Source organism: Tachyglossus aculeatus, chromosome 21 (assembly GCF_015852505.1).
Source record: "Tachyglossus aculeatus isolate mTacAcu1 chromosome 21, mTacAcu1.pri, whole genome shotgun sequence".
Taxonomy (NCBI): Eukaryota; Metazoa; Chordata; class Mammalia; order Monotremata; family Tachyglossidae; genus Tachyglossus; species Tachyglossus aculeatus.
The window spans coordinates 54,945,117-54,962,738 of record NC_052086.1 but is presented as its reverse complement, the minus strand read 5'-3'; the positions used below and the strand labels follow the sequence as shown (position 1 = coordinate 54,962,738).

Genomic DNA, 17,622 nt, shown 5'->3' with positions numbered 1-17,622 from the left:
TTGGGCACGCCACTTCACTTCTCTGGGCCTCTGTTCCCTCATCTGTAAAATGGGGATGAAGACTGTGAGTCCCCCATGGAACAACCTGATCACCTTGTAAACTCCCCAGTGCTTAGAACAGTGCTTTGCACATAGTAAACACTTAATAAATGCCATCATCATCATCATCATCATCAACATTATGGGGCAGGCTACCCCAGGTGGAAATCTGGATAACCTGTTTTCCAGGAGCCTAATAATGAGTAATAACTCATTACCACTGGCTCAGTGGCAAGAGCCCAGGCTTTGGAGTCAGAGGTCATGGGTTCAGATCCCGGGCCCGCCAACTGTCAGCTGTGTGACTTTGGGCAAGTCACTTCACTTCTCTGGGCCTCAGTTCCCTCATCTGGAAAATGGGGATTAAGACTGTGAGCCCCCCGTGGGACAACCTGATCACCTTGTAACCTCCCCAGCTCTTAGAACAGTGCTTTGCACATAGTAAGCGCTTAATAAATGCCATCATTACCATTATTATTATTATTATTATTAATGAGCCCTACTGAGAGCTCACCTCCTCCAGGAGGCCTTCCCAGACTGAGCCCCCTCCTTCCTCTCCCCCTCCTCCCCGTCTCCATCCCCCCCCCGCCTTACCTCCTTCCCTTCCCCACAGCACCTGTATATATGTATATATGTTTGTATGGATTTATTCTCCATTTATTTATTTTACTTGTACATATCTATTCTATTTATTTTATTTTGTTAATATGTTTGGTTTTGTTCTCTGTCTCCCCCTTCTAGACTGTGAGCCCACTGTTAGGTAGGGACAGTCTCTATATGTTGCCAACTTGTACTTCCCAAGTGCTTAATACAGTGCTCTGCACACGGTAAGCGCTCAATAAATACGATTGATTGATTGATTGATCGATTAATAACTGTGGTCTTTGTTAAGCTCTTACTATGTACCAAGCACTAGAGTAGAAACAAGATAATCAGGCCTACCTCAGGCCCTGCCCTACATGGAGCTCACAGTCTTAGTACAGTACCTATCTCATAGTATGCGCGTAACGGCATTTTTTTTTTTAGAAGACCTGGGTTCTAATCCCAGCTCTGCTATTTGTCCGCTGTGGGACCTTGGGCAAGTCACTTGACTCCTCCATGCCTCTGTTACGTCATCTGTATAATGGGAATGTGATCCTCTTCCCTCCGACTTAGACTGTGAGCCCCAGGAAGGATTATTTTGTATCTACCCCAGGGCATAGTACAGTCCCTGGCTCAGAGTAAGTGCCCTTTAAGTACCCTTCAGAGAAGCAGGGTGGCTCAGTGGAAAGAGCCTGGGCTTTGGAGTCAAAAGTCATGGGTTCAAATCACGGCTCTGCCAATTGTCAGCTGTGTGACTTTGGACAAGTCACTTCACTGGGCCTCAGTTCCCTCATCTGGAAAATGGGGATTAAGACTGTGAGCCTGCTGGGGGACAACCTGATCGCCTTGTAACCTCCCCAGCGCTTAGAACAGTGTTTTGCACATAGTAAGAGCTTAATAAATGCCATTATTATTATTATTATTATTTTATTATTATTATCTAAGTGAGAGGCAGAAAAGAAACTAAATCCTCATTTTACAGATGAGGATGCTGAAGCCCAGAGAAGTTACGTGAGCCCACTGTTGGGTAGGGACTGTCTCCACATGTTGCCAACTTGTACTTCCCAAGCGCTTAGTACAGTGCTCTGCACACAGTAAGCGCTCAATAAATATGATTGATTGATTGATTGATTAAGTGATTTGTCCCAGGTCACAGAGCAGGAAAATAGTGACTGACTCCCAGACATGGGCTCTTTCCACTAGACCACACTGCCCCCCACAGAAGCAGCGTGGCTCAGTGGAAAAAGCATGGTCACGGGTTCTAAGCCTGCTCCGCCAATTAGCTGTGTGACTTTGGGCAAGTCACTTCACTTCTCTGGGCCTCAGTGACCTCATCTGTAAAATGGGGATGAAGACTGTGAGCCCCCCATGGGACAACCTGATCAGCTTGTAACCTCCCCAGCGCTTAGAACAGTGCTTTGCACATAGTAAGCATTCAATAAATGCTGTTATTATTATTATTATTATTATTATTATCATCAGGAGCCCTGGGAATCCTTCATCCCCGTACTGCCCTCCCACATAATCCAAACCACAGGGAACGTCTCTACCAACTCTGTTGTACTGCACTTCCCCAAGCAGCGTGGCTCAGTGGAAAGAGCCCGGGCTTTGGAGTCAGAGGTCAAGGGTTCAAATCCCGGCTCCGCCAATTGTCAGCTGTGTGACTTTGGGCAAGTCACTTCACTTCTCTGGGCCTCAGTGACCTCATCTGTAAAATGGGGATTAAGACTGTGAGCCCCCGGCAGGGCAACCTGATCAACTTGTAACCTCCCCAGCGCTTAGAACAGTGCTTCGCACACAGTAAGTACTTTACAAATGCCATTATCATTATTATTATTATTGCAGTGTTCTGCCCACAGTAAGTGCTCAATAAGTACCACTGACTGATTGATTTGCAGCCACTGACTGCTTCAGCGAGGCCTAGAAGATAGAGCACAGGCCCAGGAGTCAGAAGGACCCGGGTGCTAATCCTGACTTCGCCACTTATAATAATAATAATAATAATAATAATAACAATGTTGGTATTTGTTAAGCGCTTACTATGTGCAAAGCACTGTTCTAAGTGCTGGGGTAGCTATAAGGTGATCAAGTTGTCCCAAGTGGGGCTCACAGTCTTAATCCCCATTTTACAGATGGGGTAACTGAGGCCCAGAGAAGTTAAGTGAGTTGCCCAAAGTCACACAGATGACAATTGGCAGAGCCGGGGTTTGAACCCACGACCTCTGACTCCAAAGCCTGTGCTCTTTCCCCTGAGCCACGCTGCTTCTCTTGCCTGCTGTGTGACCTTGGGTCAGTCACTTCCCTGCTCTGTGCCTCATTTACCTCACCTGCGGGTTAAGACTGTGAATCCCCCGTGGGACACGGGACCGTGCCCAACCTGACTGGCATGTCCTTACCCCACCTCTTAGTACAGGGCCTGGCACGTAGTAAGCGCTTTAAAAATACTGTAAAAAAAACCCTAAAAAACTAATATAATCCTTAACTGCCAGAGACTGACCCTCGCTGGTGCCCTCCAAGGACTCGGGCACTGTGCCAGACAAGTATGTCGCCAACTTGTACTTCCCAAACGCTTAGTACAGTGGTCTGCACACAGTAAGCGCTCAATAAATACGATTGATGATGATGATGATGCCCCAAGTCTAGTTGGAGCTGTAAGAGGGTTCACGGCGTTGGCCCCGGCAGCCCCCTCCCTGTTTTCCACTCTCTGAACAGCATTACCCGTGGGAGCACTCTGTGGTTTTCCACGCATTAAGCAGCGGCGTGTTTCCACGGAAGATTCGGGCTGTCCGTGCTGTTATTGGATTATCACACACAGGCTCCTTCCACCGAGCTCGATTTCTGGAAATGAGGGGGAGGAAAGGATTCGCTACTTCGCTGCCGTACGGCGTCCCTGCAACGTGACGTCCGGGCACGGAACCGGGCTGAGGATTTTGAGCCGGTTTGACGATGGCGGATCTCCAGCCCCGGACTGCTCTCCGGCAAGAAGCCTTGGCGCAAAGATAAATTCGGCAGGCGGGCCTGGGGACGGAAGGGCTTCTTGGTACCTGACTTTGCCAGAGCCCCCTCCCTTTTTTCTTTTTTTTTTGGTTTATCAATCAATCAATCGTATTTATTGAGCGCTGACTGTGTGCAGAGCACTGTACTAAGCGCTTGGGAAGTCCAAGTTGGCAACATATAGAGACAGTCCCTATCAACCAATCAATCAATCGTATTTATTGAGCGCTGACTGTGTGCAGAGCACTGTACTAAGCCCTTGGGAAGTCCAAGTTGGCAACATATAGAGACGGTCCCTACCCAACAGTGGGCTCACAGTCTAGAAGGGGGAGACAGAGAACAAAACCAAACATACTAACAAAATAAAATAAATACAATAGATATGTACAAGTAAAATCAATCAATCAATCGAGTAATAAATATGTACAAACATATATGCTATTTGATATGATATTTGTTAAGTATTTACTATGTGCCAGACACTGGATTAAGCACTGCGTAGATACAAGGTAATCAGGTTGGACGTAGTCCCTGCCCCGCATGGGGCTCACATTCTTAATCCCCATTTTACAGATGGGGTAACTGAGGCAGAGAGAAGTGAACTTATTCACCCAAGTGGTAGAGCCGAGATGGGGAGTGAGGTTCCCTGGCCTAACCGAACCCAGACCACTCTTCGGCCGCCTTTCATTCATTTAATCGTATTTATTGAGCGCTTACTGTGAGCCCACTGTTGGGTAGGGACTGTCTCTATATGTTGCCAACTTGTACTTCCCAAGCGCACATTCTCCGTCTCCCAAAGGACAAGGACCGTGTCTCATTCCCAATTCTGTTTTCTCCTAGTAATAATAATAATAATAATGATGGTATTTGTTAAGCGCTTACTATGTGCCAAGCACTGTCCTAAGCACTGGGAGGGATACAGGGTTGTCCCACGTGGGGCTCACAGTCTGCGTCCCCATTCTACAGATGAGGAAACTGAGGCACAGAGAAGTTACAGCTGACAGGTGGCGGAGCTGGGATTAGAACCCATGACCCCTGACTTCTCTGCACACAGTAAGCGCTCAATAAATACGATTGATGATTGATGATGATGCAGAGCACTGGACTGACCCCGCCAAGGACTGGAGAACAGTCCTCTATATTTATTTATTTTACTTGTACATATCTATCCTATTTATTTTATTTTGTTAGTATGTTTGGTTTTGCTCTCTGCCTCCCCCTTTTAGACCGTGAGCCCACTGTTGGGTAGGGACTGTCTCTATATGTTGCCAATTTGTACTTCCCAAGCGCTTAGTGCAGTGCTCTGCACATAGTAAGCGCTCAATAAATACGACTGATGATGATGATGATGATCCAAAGCCACGCTAGGCCCAATTCTGACTCCAGACTGTGAGCCTCTAGACTCTCTCAGTCTCTAGGCTGTGAGTTTGTTGTGGGCAGGGCTCGCCTCTCTTTATTGCTACTCCGTACTTTCCCAAGTGCTTAGTACAGTGCTCTGCCCACAGTAAGCGCTCAGTAAATACGACTGAATGACTGAATGAATGAACTCCGACCAACACTGCCATATTGCCACTAGGCTAAAACCCCCAAAGGAAATCCGGCCTAAACATCTGGACCCATTTCTAAGGGACGTGAACTTGGGAATTCTGCTCTGCAGAAATGGGAGCCTCAATCACTGGTATTTACTGAGCTCTTACTCTGTGCAGAGCACTATACTAATTGCTTTGGAGAGTACAGTTACAGTTGAATTAGGAGACAGGTTTCCTCATAGTCTAGAAGGGGGCTTAAAAATAACAACTGGTGATGACTCTCAACACCCTCTCCCTTCTAAGTCATCTGTGCCCTTGTATCTGTTCCCCCTGAGCACTTGATATAATAATAATAATAATAATAATAATGGCATTTATTAAGCACTTACTATGTGCAAAGCACTGTTCTAAGCGCTGGGGAGGTTACAAGGTGATCAGGTTATCCCACGGGGGGTCACAGTCTTAACCCCCATTTTACAGATGAAGGAACTGAGGCACAGAGAAGTGAGGTGACTTGCCCAAGGTCACACAGCAGGCAATTGGCGGAGCCAGGATTTGAACCCGTGACCTCTGACTCACTCTCTGCCCCACAACCCTTATGTACATATACGTAACATTTATGTAACATGTAATATATGTAACATTCGGAGAAGCAGTGTGGCTCAGTGGAAAGAGCTCGGGCTTTGGAGTCAGAGGTCATGGGTTCAAATCCCTGCTCCGCCAATTGCCAGCTGTGTGACTGTGGGCAAGTCACTTAACTTCTCTGTGCCTCAGTTACCTCAACTGTAAAATGGGGATTAAGACTGTGAGCCCCCCGTGGAACAACCTGATCACCTTGTAACCTCCCCAGTGCTTAGGACAGTGCTCTGCACATAGTAAGGGCTTAATAAATACCATCATTATTATTATTATTAGTTATTTATATTAATGTCCATCTCCCACTTCTAGACTGTAAGGTCCATGTCGGGAAGGAACGTGTCTACCAACTCTGCTATACTGTACCCTCCCAAGTACTTAGTACAGTGCTCCACACACAGTAAGTGCTCAATAAATCTGAGTGATTGATTGATTGTCATCTCTCTAAAACCTTGTTCAATAGGCCAACCTTCTGCGGGGCCTGCGGAGCGAAAGACTTCCTCTGATTGTACACCAATCAATCTATCAATCGTATTTATTGAGCGCTTACTGTGTGCAGAGCACTGTACTAAGCGCTTGGGAAGTACAAGTTGGCAACAGAGGTTCACCTTACACCAGAACAATTTCCAACCTCAATCCCTCGACTAGGGATTCCAGCCAACCTGATCGGGAAGAGGGCAGTTTATCAGATTAGTTAGTCGTGATAGTAGTAGTAGTAACTATCATAGCCAACTAATCTGATAAATAATAGCATTTATTAAGTGCTTACTGTGAGAAGAGCACTGTACTAAGTACAGAGAAGCAGCGTGGCTCAGTAGAAAGAACCCAGGCTTGGGAGTCAGGGGTCATGGGTTCTAATCCCATCTCCGCCACGTCAGCTGTGTGACTTTGGGCAAGTCACTTAACTTCTCTGTGCCTCAGTTTCTTCATCTGTAGAATGGGGACGCAGACTGTGAGCCCCACATGGGACAACCTTGCATCCCTCCCAGTGCTTAGAACAGTGCTTGGCACATAGCAAGCGCTTAACAAATACCATCATTATTATTATTAATAATAATAAACATCTGTTTAACAATAATAATAATTATTATTATTAGGAAGCAGCGTGGCTCAGTGGAAAGAGCTCGGGCTTTGGAGTCAGAGGTCATGGGTTCAAATCCCGGCTCCGCCACTTGTCAGCTGTGTGGCTTTGGGCAAGTCACTTCACTTCTCTGAGCCTCAGTTACCTCATCTGTAAAATGGGGATTAAGACTGTGAGCCCCCCGTGTGACAACCTGATCACCTTGTAACTTCCCCAGCGCTTAGAACAGTGCTTTGCACATAGTAAGCGCTTAATAAATGCCATTATTATTATTATTATTATTATTATTACTAGGAAAAAACAGAATTGGGAATGAGACACGGTCCTTGTCCTTTGGGAGACGGAGAATGAAGCGGCGGGCTTGGGGGAAAACAATCTTGATTGTTGCTTTTGGATTTAAATGGTGACCTGCGGAATGTAGGCTGAGCCACTCCTAACCTCCCACTCCCTCCTCTGCGGGCCAGCGAGCCTCCTGACTCGAAACAGAGTGATTTACTTACAGTGCAATGGGGCCTGGCTGCCTCCTACATGCGGATTATTTGCAGAAATTTTTCTGTCTCTAAGGGAGCCAGATTTATTACGACCTCAGCTCAAGGCTCCATGGGACGAGGCTGCTCACCGAATCTTTCCACTTTCCTGGCCTGGTCTCCCCTAAACCCAGAATTAGAAGCGAGATGGGCGTTTGGCTGAAAAACACTTCACAATGGAAGGCTCAAGCAACTTTCCCTGACTGACCCACCAGGTGACCGCAAGAAGCAACGTCAACTTTGACCACAATCGAGACCTTTAAATGCTAACTGGGGAGGGAAGATAGGTGAAACTGAGTAGACTCCCTGCAGGTTACATAATAGACAATGCTGGCAGAGGCTGAATTTGAAGAATAGCTGAGGTTGGAGGGGAGTCAGGAATCCTGAGTTCCCGTCCTAGCTTCGCTCGGGGTCATCTCTCCGCCTCTCTCTCTGTTTTCTCCCAAAGGGGGCAAGTTGGGACAGCCTACCTCCCAGGGAGGAGCACATGTGTGTAGAGCGCAGCACTGGGTACCCTGTTCAAAGAGGGCGAGGGAAGGGATGCTCTGCCGCAGGCCAGAAATTGAGGCATCAAAAAGAGAGTTCAGTACAAAGAACACTGGCCATGTTATTTCCTTGGATAAATCTCCCATCGAAAACAGCAGGAAAAGAGCAGAACCTGGGACCAACTGGATTTGCGGAAGGCCAAACGACACTGCTCAGAGTATCAAAATCTCTGCCACAACCCTGTGAGGTCCCCCAGTAACAGCTGACCCATTTTACGGATGAAGAAACTGAGGTCCAGTGTCCCCCATCAGGTGAATGATGGGGCCAGGTTTGGCACATCAATAGGCGCTTGGGAAGTCCAAGTTGGCAACATATAGAGACGGTCCCTGCCCAGCGGTGGGCTCACAGTCTAGAAGGGGGAGACAGAGAACAAAACCAAACAGACTAGCAGAATGAAATCAATGGAATAGATATGTACAAGTAAAATAAATAGAGTGATAAATATGTACAAACATATATCCATATATCCAGGTGCTGTGGGGAAGGGAAGGAGGTACGATGGGGGGGATGGGGAGGAGGACGAGGGGGAGAGGAAGGAAGGGTTCCAAGGTGATCAGGTTGTCCCACGGGGGGCTCACAGTCTTCATCCCCATTTTACAGATGTATATATGTTTGTACATATTTGTTACTCTATTTATTTATTTATTTATTTTACTTGTACATACCTATCCTATTTATTTTATTTTGTTAGTGTGTTTGGTTTTGTTCTCTGTCTCCCCCTTTGAGACTGTGAGCCCACTGTTGGGTAGGGACTGTCTCTAGATGTTGCCAATTTGTGCTTCCCAAGCGCTTAGTACAGTGCTCTGCACAGAGTAAGCGCTCAATAAATATGATTGATGATGTTCCCAGCCTATTGGGCACTCTCAGGAAATAGGGGGACATGCCTTCTGCTATTACAAATTACTTTAGCTGAGGACAAAGGGGTACGCAAGACTTAGCACGACGCAGAAACTTACCAATAGGACCTGAGGAAGTTAAGTAGCAGGATGGTAACTCCCAGGCAATAACAGGCCTTGTACGGAGAGCCGAAGGCTTTGCTCAGGCTGCGGGTTTTGTGCTCCCATCTTGCAACCTAAATGGTTTAAAAGAGAAATCAAATAAGAAAAATTCTGAAGGCATTTGAGAAATTCAGACACACAGCTTTGGCCCAGAGGGCCTGGCAGAGTCTTCAGAAGAAAGGCTTTTACAAAAAGAAATAAAGCGTAGGACCCAGGGTGGGTAACAGGCGTGGAAGTGGTGGCTCATGGCTGAAGAGCTGCGGATTCATAGTCACACATCTCATTTCCTTGGCTCTCCCAAGGAGAGAGGGCAAACTGAAGCTCCGAGAGCTGGCCCGGGGCTCACGGCATTAACCGCTCCCCTCCGGCTTCTGTCCACGTTCACACTCTCCTCCCTGGGATAACCACATCTGTGCTGGTTTTCTGGACATATCAGCAGTGCTTAGTACAGTGCTTTGCACACAGTAAGCGCTCAGTAAATACAACTGAGTGAATGAATCAGAACACTAATTGTATTAACTAGCTGAGTCCGAGGGAATTTAAGAAAGTCGAAGATGCGAATACCCAGGTTGGGTTTGGCTAGCTTAGTCAAAGAGTGCCCAATTGTGTTCCCATGGCCACACCTTTCCTATCGTCCAAGGGAGGGTTGGCTCAGATTTTTTTTTAACATTAATTTATTAAGCACTATGTTCTTTTGTTTTTATGGTATTAAGTACCTACTGTGGGGCAAGCACTGTCTAAGCGCTGGGGTAATAATAATGACGGCATTTATTAGGCACTTCCTATGTGCAAAGCACTGTTCTAAGCGCTGGGGAGGTTACAAGGTGATCAGGTTGTCCCGCGGTGGGGGCTCACAGTCTTCATCCCCGTTTTATAGATGAGGTAACTGGGATCCAGAGAAGTGAAGTGACTTGCCCAAAGTCACACAGCTGACAAATGGCGGAGTCAGGATTTGAACCCATGACCTCTGACTCCAAAGCCCGGGCTCTTTCCACTGAGCCACGCCGCAGGCTGGACATAGTCCCTGTCCCAGATAGGGCTCAGGGTCTTAATCCTCATTTTGCAGATGAGGTAACTGAGGAGCAGAGACGTTAAGTGACTCTTCCAAGGTCACACAGCAGTCAAATGGCAGAGCTGGGATTAGAACCCAGGTCCTTCTGACTTTTGGGCCCATGCTCCACCCACTAGACCATGCTGCTTCTTAGTTATATGGTCACCTCCCCCTCTCCACCGCCCCCCCCCACCTTACCTCCCTCCCTTCCCCACAGCACCTGTATGTATGTATATATGTTTGTACGTATTTATTACTCTATTTATTTATTTATTTTACTTGTACATACCTATTCTATCTATTTTATTCTGTTAATATGTTTTGTTTTGTTTTGTTCTCTGTCTCCCCATTCTAGACTGTGGGCCCACTGTTGGGTACGGCCCGTCTCTACATGTTGCCAACTTGTACTTCCCAAGCGCTTAGTCCAGTGTTCTGCACACAGTAAGCGCTCAATAAATATGATTGAATGAATGAATGAACTGGCTTTCTCCTGGACCATGGATTCCCAACTCCAGCAAAAGGGCTCAGGGTGGGGTGGCTTTCTCTGGGGGCTGGGTCTCCCTTTCAGCGGGGAGTCCCAGTCTCTGCGATTTGGGGACCTGTTGCTTCGACACCAGTGGGACGACGGGAAAGGCTCTAAGGCAGCAAGCTGGTTGAGATAAAAAAGCAACACCTCTTTCACCTCCACCCGGGTGGCTTGCTCCTAGCCCTCACTGACCAGTGGGAGGTCAGTGGGGGTGGAAGAGGCAAGCAGCATGGCCCAGGAGGAAAAGCACAGGCCTCGGAGTCGGAGGATCTGGGTTCTAGTACCGGCTCTGCCAGTTACCTGCTGCGTGACCTTGGGCAAGTCACTTCGCTGCTCTGGACCTCCGTTTCCCCCACTGTAAAATGGGGATGAAATACTTGCACTCCCTCCTTCTCAGACTCTGAGCCCCAAGTGGGACGGGGGCTGTGTCCAACCTGATTAGCTTTTATCTACCCCAGGGCTTAGAACAGTGCATGACCCACAGTAAGCACTCAACAAATATATATATATGTTGCCAACTTGGACTTCCCAAGCGCTTAGTACAATGCTCTGCACACAGTAAGTGCTCAATAAATACGACTGAATGAATCAATGAATGAACAAATAGAGCCTGATTCTCCTGCCGCTAGGCTCTCCTCCCATCTGTGCCGTTGGAACAGGAGAATGAGGAAGATTTTAGGAAGGCTTGCATCCTGAGGTTCACAGTCAGGTCCATATGCCTAATCCAGTCCAGATCCAAGGATGCCAGACATATTTGAGTGCTTAGAATAGTGCTCTGCACACAGTAAGCGCTCAGTAAATATGATGCTTAGAACACGCATGACCTACAGTAAGCACTTAACAAATATATATATGCTGCCAGCTTGTACTTCCCAAGCGCTTAGTACAGTGCTCTGCACACAGTAAGCGCTCAATAAATACGATTGAATGAATCAATGAATGAACAAATAGAGCCTGATTCTCCTGCAGCTAGGCTCTCCTCCCATCTGCGCCGTTGGAACAGGAGAATGAGGAAGATTTTAGGAAGGCTTGCAAGGGGAGGTTCACAGTCAGGTCCATATGCCTAATCCAGTCCAGATCCAAGGATGCCAGACATATTTGAGCGCTCAGAACAGTGCTCTGCACACAGTAAGCGCTCAATAAATACGATTGAATGAATGAATGAACAAATAGAGCCTGATTCTCCTGCCGCTAGGCTCTCCTCCCATCTGCGCCGTTGAAACAGGAGAATGAGGAAGATTTTAGGAAGGCTTGCAACGGGAGGTTCACAGTCAGGTCCATATGCCTAATCCAGTCCAGATCCAAGGATGCCAGACATATTTGAGTGCTTAGAACAGTGCTCTGCACACAGTAAGCGCTCAATAAATATGATTGATCGATTTGAGTCCTGCTTCAGGAAGCGAGAGCCACGGCTGTTGCCCAGGGTTCCCCCTTTTTAAAAAATGGTATTTAAGTGCTTCCTATGTATGAGGCATCATACTAAGAGCTGGGGTAGATACAAGCTCATTCATTCATTCATTCATCGCATTTACTGAGTGCTCTAAGCTAATTCATTCATTCATTCATTCAATCGTATTTATTGAGCGCTTACTGTGCGCAGAGCACTGGACTAAGCGCTTAGCACTCAGGCACAGTCCTTGTCCCACATGGGGATCACAGTCTTAATCCCCAAGGCCCAGAAAAGTTAAGCGACTTGGCCATGGTCACACAGCGGACAAGTGGCAGGCCCAGGATTAGAACCCAGGTCCTCTGACGCTCAGGCCTGTGCTCTACCCACTAGGCCATACTGCTTTTGGTCCCACCTCTTGGTCAGGACTCGATCCCGCTACCTACTTTGGTGTAACTATCCCAGATCTAGAAGCGTGGGTATGGGAGGGGGACGTGACCCCGGACTCTCAGAGCCTCTGGCACGGCTCCTCCTCGGCTGCCCACTCGGAGACTGCCCGCATCGGTAAGGGCAAAGGCAAACCGCTGCAAGAAAATTCAGTCCTCGAGTCATAATTCAAGCCTGAATCCGCAGTACCGTGCCAGTAGCAGGATGCCCACGTCAGGGTTAGGAGGTCAAAGCTACGAGAAGCCTGGGGTCTGCTTCCCTGACCGAGCCTGCCAACCTCAAGACGGATGAAGCCGCCAGACCGCGACCCTATGGACTCCAATTAAAACTCATTTCCCTGCATGTAGTGATTCGCTGCTTCACGTGTAGCCCATAATTCATTCCAGGGACATGGATTTTCATACCCAGAGGGTGCTGGCTCAGCGCGTCAAATTCCAATGAGCTCACCTAAGCTTTAGATTTTCCCTGTTTTGTGCTGGGGCGGTAACATACTTTGTGTGGAGAGAGGCAGCTGGGCACAGGCTGCCTGGGAAAATCCTCATTCATCTCTCCAGATCCCCTTGGCTTCTCCCGGCACCTGGAGCTGGGGCATCGCAATGGCTGAAGCCAAAGGAGAGGTCTTCTTCAGTGACTTTATCAGGATCCCTTCCCAGCTACCCACAGGGAAAAGGAAACCAGCGCTAAAGTTGGTAACGTCAGTCAGTCCGTCAGTCAAACGTATTTATTGAGCACTTACTGCGTGCAGAGCACTGTACTGTATAAAACGGCGTTTGGACAGCTTTTTCTTTGTCCGGTCCTGGCTTTTCTTGGCTTACACTTGTTTGTACATAGAAGTGGCCAAGACAACCCTACCCAGAATCAATCAATCAATCAATCAATTGTATTTATTGAGCACTTACTGTGTGCAGAGCACTGTACTAAGCGCTTGGGAAGTACAAGTTGGCAACATACAGAGACAGTCCCTACCCAACAGTGGGCTCACAGTCTAAAAGGGGGAGACAGGGAACAAAAGAAGAGGTGCTCTTGTGGGTAGACGGCAACAAGAGCATGGGACTGGGAATCAGGAGGATTGGGCCCTAGTCTGTGTCCGTAACCTGCCTGCTGTGTGACTTTGGGCCAGCCACTTACCTTCTCTGTGCCTCAGTTCCCTCTTCTGTAAAATGGGAGTTAAATCAGTCTCCTCCTGCCAACTTGTACTTCCCAAGTGCTTAGTACAGTGCTCTGCACACAGTAAGCGCTCAATAAATATGATTGAATGAATGAATGACTGTACTAAGTGCTTGGGAGAGTACAATGTAATAATATAACAGACACGGTACCTGCCCACAATGAAGTTATGGTCTAGAGGGGAAGATAGAGATGAATATAAATAAATAAATTACAGATACATACCTAAGTGCTGTGGGGCTGGGTGGGGGGATAAGTAAAGGGAGCAAGTCAGAGTGACACAAAAAGAAGTGGGAGAAGAGAAAGGTTCTGGCTCCTCGATGGGAAATGTTTTCCTCTTACAGGGAAATGGGAGAGAAATCAAAACCAGGGAGAAGAGAGGCCGGGAACGGTTGTGGGAGTAGTCCTAGCAACTCTCGATTATTTGGGAGTTGGATGGTCCCAGCAGTGGCTTTACTAGGATTATCTTTCTTCATACCATTCCTAGCTCTGGGGCTGTTTTTCTCCTTGGTATCTCCTCTACCAGAAGCTGTGTAGGGGTAGAGAGGAGTGGGGACATGCCACAAAGCTCAATATGAACACTTCTCATTCATTCATTCATTCATTCAATTACATTTATTGAGCACTTACTGTGTGCAGAGCACTTGGGAGAGTATTATACAACAATAGACACATTCCCTGCCCACAACGAGCTTACAGTCTAGAGAGGGGGAGACAGACAATATAAAAAATCAATTACAGATATATACACAAGTTCTCAGGGGCCGGGAGAGGGGAAGAACTGAGGAAGCAAGTCAGGGAGATGCAAGACGCTTTCTCAATATCAATCAATCGATCAATAATATTTATTGAGTGCTTACTGTGATGCAGAGCACTGTACTAAGGGCTTGGGAGTGTATAATACAACAAGCTTGGTAGAAAAGTTCTGTGCCCACAATGGTTTAGTCTAGAGACCGTACTGGCTCTCCCCAACCCTCTTCGACTGACAGCTCTATGTGGGACAGGGACTGTACCAAGCTGATTATCTTGAATCTACCTTAGTGCTTAATATAGCACTATATTATATTATAGTATATATATATTATATTATATACTACATGCTTGGCATGTAGTAAGCGCTTAACAAATATCACTATTATTATTATCATTGTTATAATAAGAACAATCTGGACAAATCCTGGGTGACTGAAATGAGGCTTGGACATGATGTAAAATAATAATAATGATAATAATAAAAATAATGGCATTTGTTAAGCACTTACTATGTGCCAAGCACTGGGTTAGATACAAGATAGCCAGGTTGGACACGGTCCCTGTCCCATACAGGGCTCACGGTCTTATTGCCCATTTTATAGATGAGGTAGCTGAGGCAAAGAGAAGTTAAGTGACTTGTCCAAGGTCACACGGCAGACATGTGGTAGAATGGGATTAGAATCCAGGTCCTCTGACTCCCAATCCTATCCTCTTTCATTCATTCATTCAATCGTATTTATTGAGCGCTTGCTATGTGCAGAACAATGTACTAAGCACTTTCCACTAGGCCATACAGTTTCCACTGAGATCTCAATGACTTAGGCTCACCTATCCTGTGCTCCCAACCCTCCCCAACGGGCAAAGGAAAATCTGTTATAACGGGTCACCCTCCCGACTTTGATACCCACCAGAAATGCTGATTTTTAAACTTGGAATGAACTCGCTCCTTTTAACTCCTTTCATTCATTCATTCATTCGTTCCATCGTATTTATTGAGCGCTTACTGTGTGCAGAGCACTGTACTAAGCGCTTGGGAAGTCCAAGTTGGCAACATCTAGAGACGGTCCCTACCCAACAGTGGGCTCACAGTCTAGAAGGGGGAGACAGACAACAAAACCAAACATATTAACAAAAGAAAATCAATAGAATAAACACGTACAAATAAAATAGAGTAATAAATACGTACAAACATATATACATATATATAGATGCTGTGGGGAGGGGAAGGAGGTAAGACGGGGGGGATGGGGAGAGGGAGAGGAAGGAGGGGGCTCAGTGTGGGAAGGCCTCCTGGAGGAGGTGAGCTCTCAGTAGGGCCTTGAAGGGAGAAAGAGAGCAAGTTTGGCAGATGTGGGGAGGGAGGGCATTCCAGGCCAGGGGGAGGACATGGGCCGGGGGTCGACAGCGGGACAGGCGAGAACGAAGCATGGCTTTAAGGCATTCCAACAACTGTCTCCCTACAACTTATCCTTGACTCCACTTCCTCTAAACCCCAACTGGTGCATTTCCATCATCTAATACCAACCTATTCACTCGGTCTTGTCTCTCTTCCTGCCGACCTCTTGCTCACATCATCCCTTTTACTTGGAATTCCCACTCTCTTCACCTGTGACACACTACAGCTTCCCCCATCTTCAAAGCCCTTCTGAAGTTACATCTCCTCCAGGAGGTCTTCCCTGATTAATCTCTCAACTAACTTCCCTCCCCCAAACTCCTGTAGGCACTTCAGCACTTCCATGCCCCGTAAGCAGTCAACTGTACTTACAGAGTGCTTAACTGTGAGCAAAACACTTTCATTCATTTATTCAATCAAATTTATTGAGCGCTTACTGTGTGCAGAGCACTGAACTAAGCACTTGGGAAGTACAAGTTGGCAACATATAATAATAATAATAATGATGATATTTAAGCGCTTACTATGTGCAAAGCACTGTTCTAAGAGCTGGGGAGGTAACAAGGTAATCAGGTTGTCCCACGAGGGGCTCACAGTTTTAATCCCCATTTTCCAGATGAGGTAACTGAGGCCCAGAGAAGTTAAGTGACTTGCCCAAAGTCACACAGCTGACCGTTGGCAGAGCCGGAATTTGAACCCATGACCTCTGACTCCAAAGCCCGGGCTCTTTCCTCTGAGCCACGCTGCTTCTCGGTCCCTACCCAACAACGGACTCACAGTCTAGAAGGGGGAGACAGACAACAAAACAAAACACTACACACACACACCCCTCCCTCGCTAGCACTTACAAATCTTTCATTCATTCATTCAGTCGTATTTATTGAGCACTTATTGTGTGCACAGCACTGTACTAAGCGCTTGGGAAGGACAAGTTGGCAATATATAGAGACAGGCCCTACCCAACAACGGGCTCACAGTCTAGAAGGGGGAGACAGACAACAAAACAAAATATATTAACAAAATAAAATGAATAGTAAAATAAATAGAGTAATAAATCTGTACAAATACATATATACAGGTGCTGTGGGGAGGGGAAGGAGGTGGGGTGGGAGGGATAGGGAGAGGAAGGAGGGGGCTCAGCCTGGGAAGGCTCTGTCGCTTTAAACTTCAATAAACTTTAATCTTTAAACTCTGTTGCTTCCTCCTACTGATAATTTAGTGTCTCTCTCCCCTGCTAGACTGTAAGCTACTTGTTGAGGGCAGGAATTGTGTCTAACATGCTTGAATGCACATCCCCAAGAGCTTGGTACAGAGGAAGTGCTCAATATATATTATTGATTGATTAGTCAAACTGCAGAGTTCCCCTGCCTGAACTCAGACCACAGCCCTTGGATTTCACTCACGAAATTCATCCCTGTGAGCTGGAAGGTTGGAATCCAAGAGCATTCAAGATGTGCCTATGCCTTCTGAGGCCTCTGTTCTGATCCGTGCGCATGACAAATTACACTCATCTGTCTGACGTACCCGTAATCACTCTCCTCTGGGCCTTAGGGGAGCGCAGACGACATTTTTAGCCAGCCTGCCAAAAAAAGAACAAAGTCACCCCACCTTTTTGCCTTTCTGAAATTCAATACTCCCTGAAGCAGAAATCTAAAGTCAGATCTAAGTCCTTTGGAGAAGCTCAGCAAAAATGACCTTTTCCTGTTCCACTGCCTGTATCCCAAGCCTCCCCCTCCTGTTGACCTTGGGTGAATTCACAGTACCGCAGTGGTGTTTTTTTAATTTAACATTATAGAGTCTCCTTGAAGCTCCTCCTCTGCCCTAAAGAGAAGATGCTTGATCCTTCTCTTCAGTGGACCTGCCCGATGGACCTATCGTCAACTCTGCCAACAAGCTGGTGGGCAAGGCAGGAGCCCCACTGCCACATTTCCTTTTCGTATTTTGGTTTATTTTCTGCTCCTTTGCCCAG

The 17,622-nt window shown here is 46.9% G+C and overlaps 1 protein-coding gene across 7 annotated transcripts in view; it reads right to left on the bottom strand.

Annotated features, from left to right (window-relative positions):
- Positions 1 to 17,622, bottom strand: part of PEMT (phosphatidylethanolamine N-methyltransferase) — a 204,611-nt gene that overhangs the window by 73,000 nt on the left and 113,989 nt on the right. For 6 of the 7 annotated variants that reach the window (XM_038763877.1, XM_038763878.1, XM_038763880.1 and 3 more), the window contains exons 3-4: positions 8,888 to 9,003; positions 3,337 to 3,636 (exon numbers count right to left, since the gene is read on the bottom strand). In XM_038763877.1, the coding sequence (XP_038619805.1) occupies positions 3,337 to 3,636; positions 8,888 to 9,003 (416 nt within the window). The remainder of the gene's footprint in view (positions 1 to 3,336; positions 3,637 to 8,887; positions 9,004 to 17,622) is intronic. The other variant, XM_038763882.1, reaches the window with a different exon arrangement.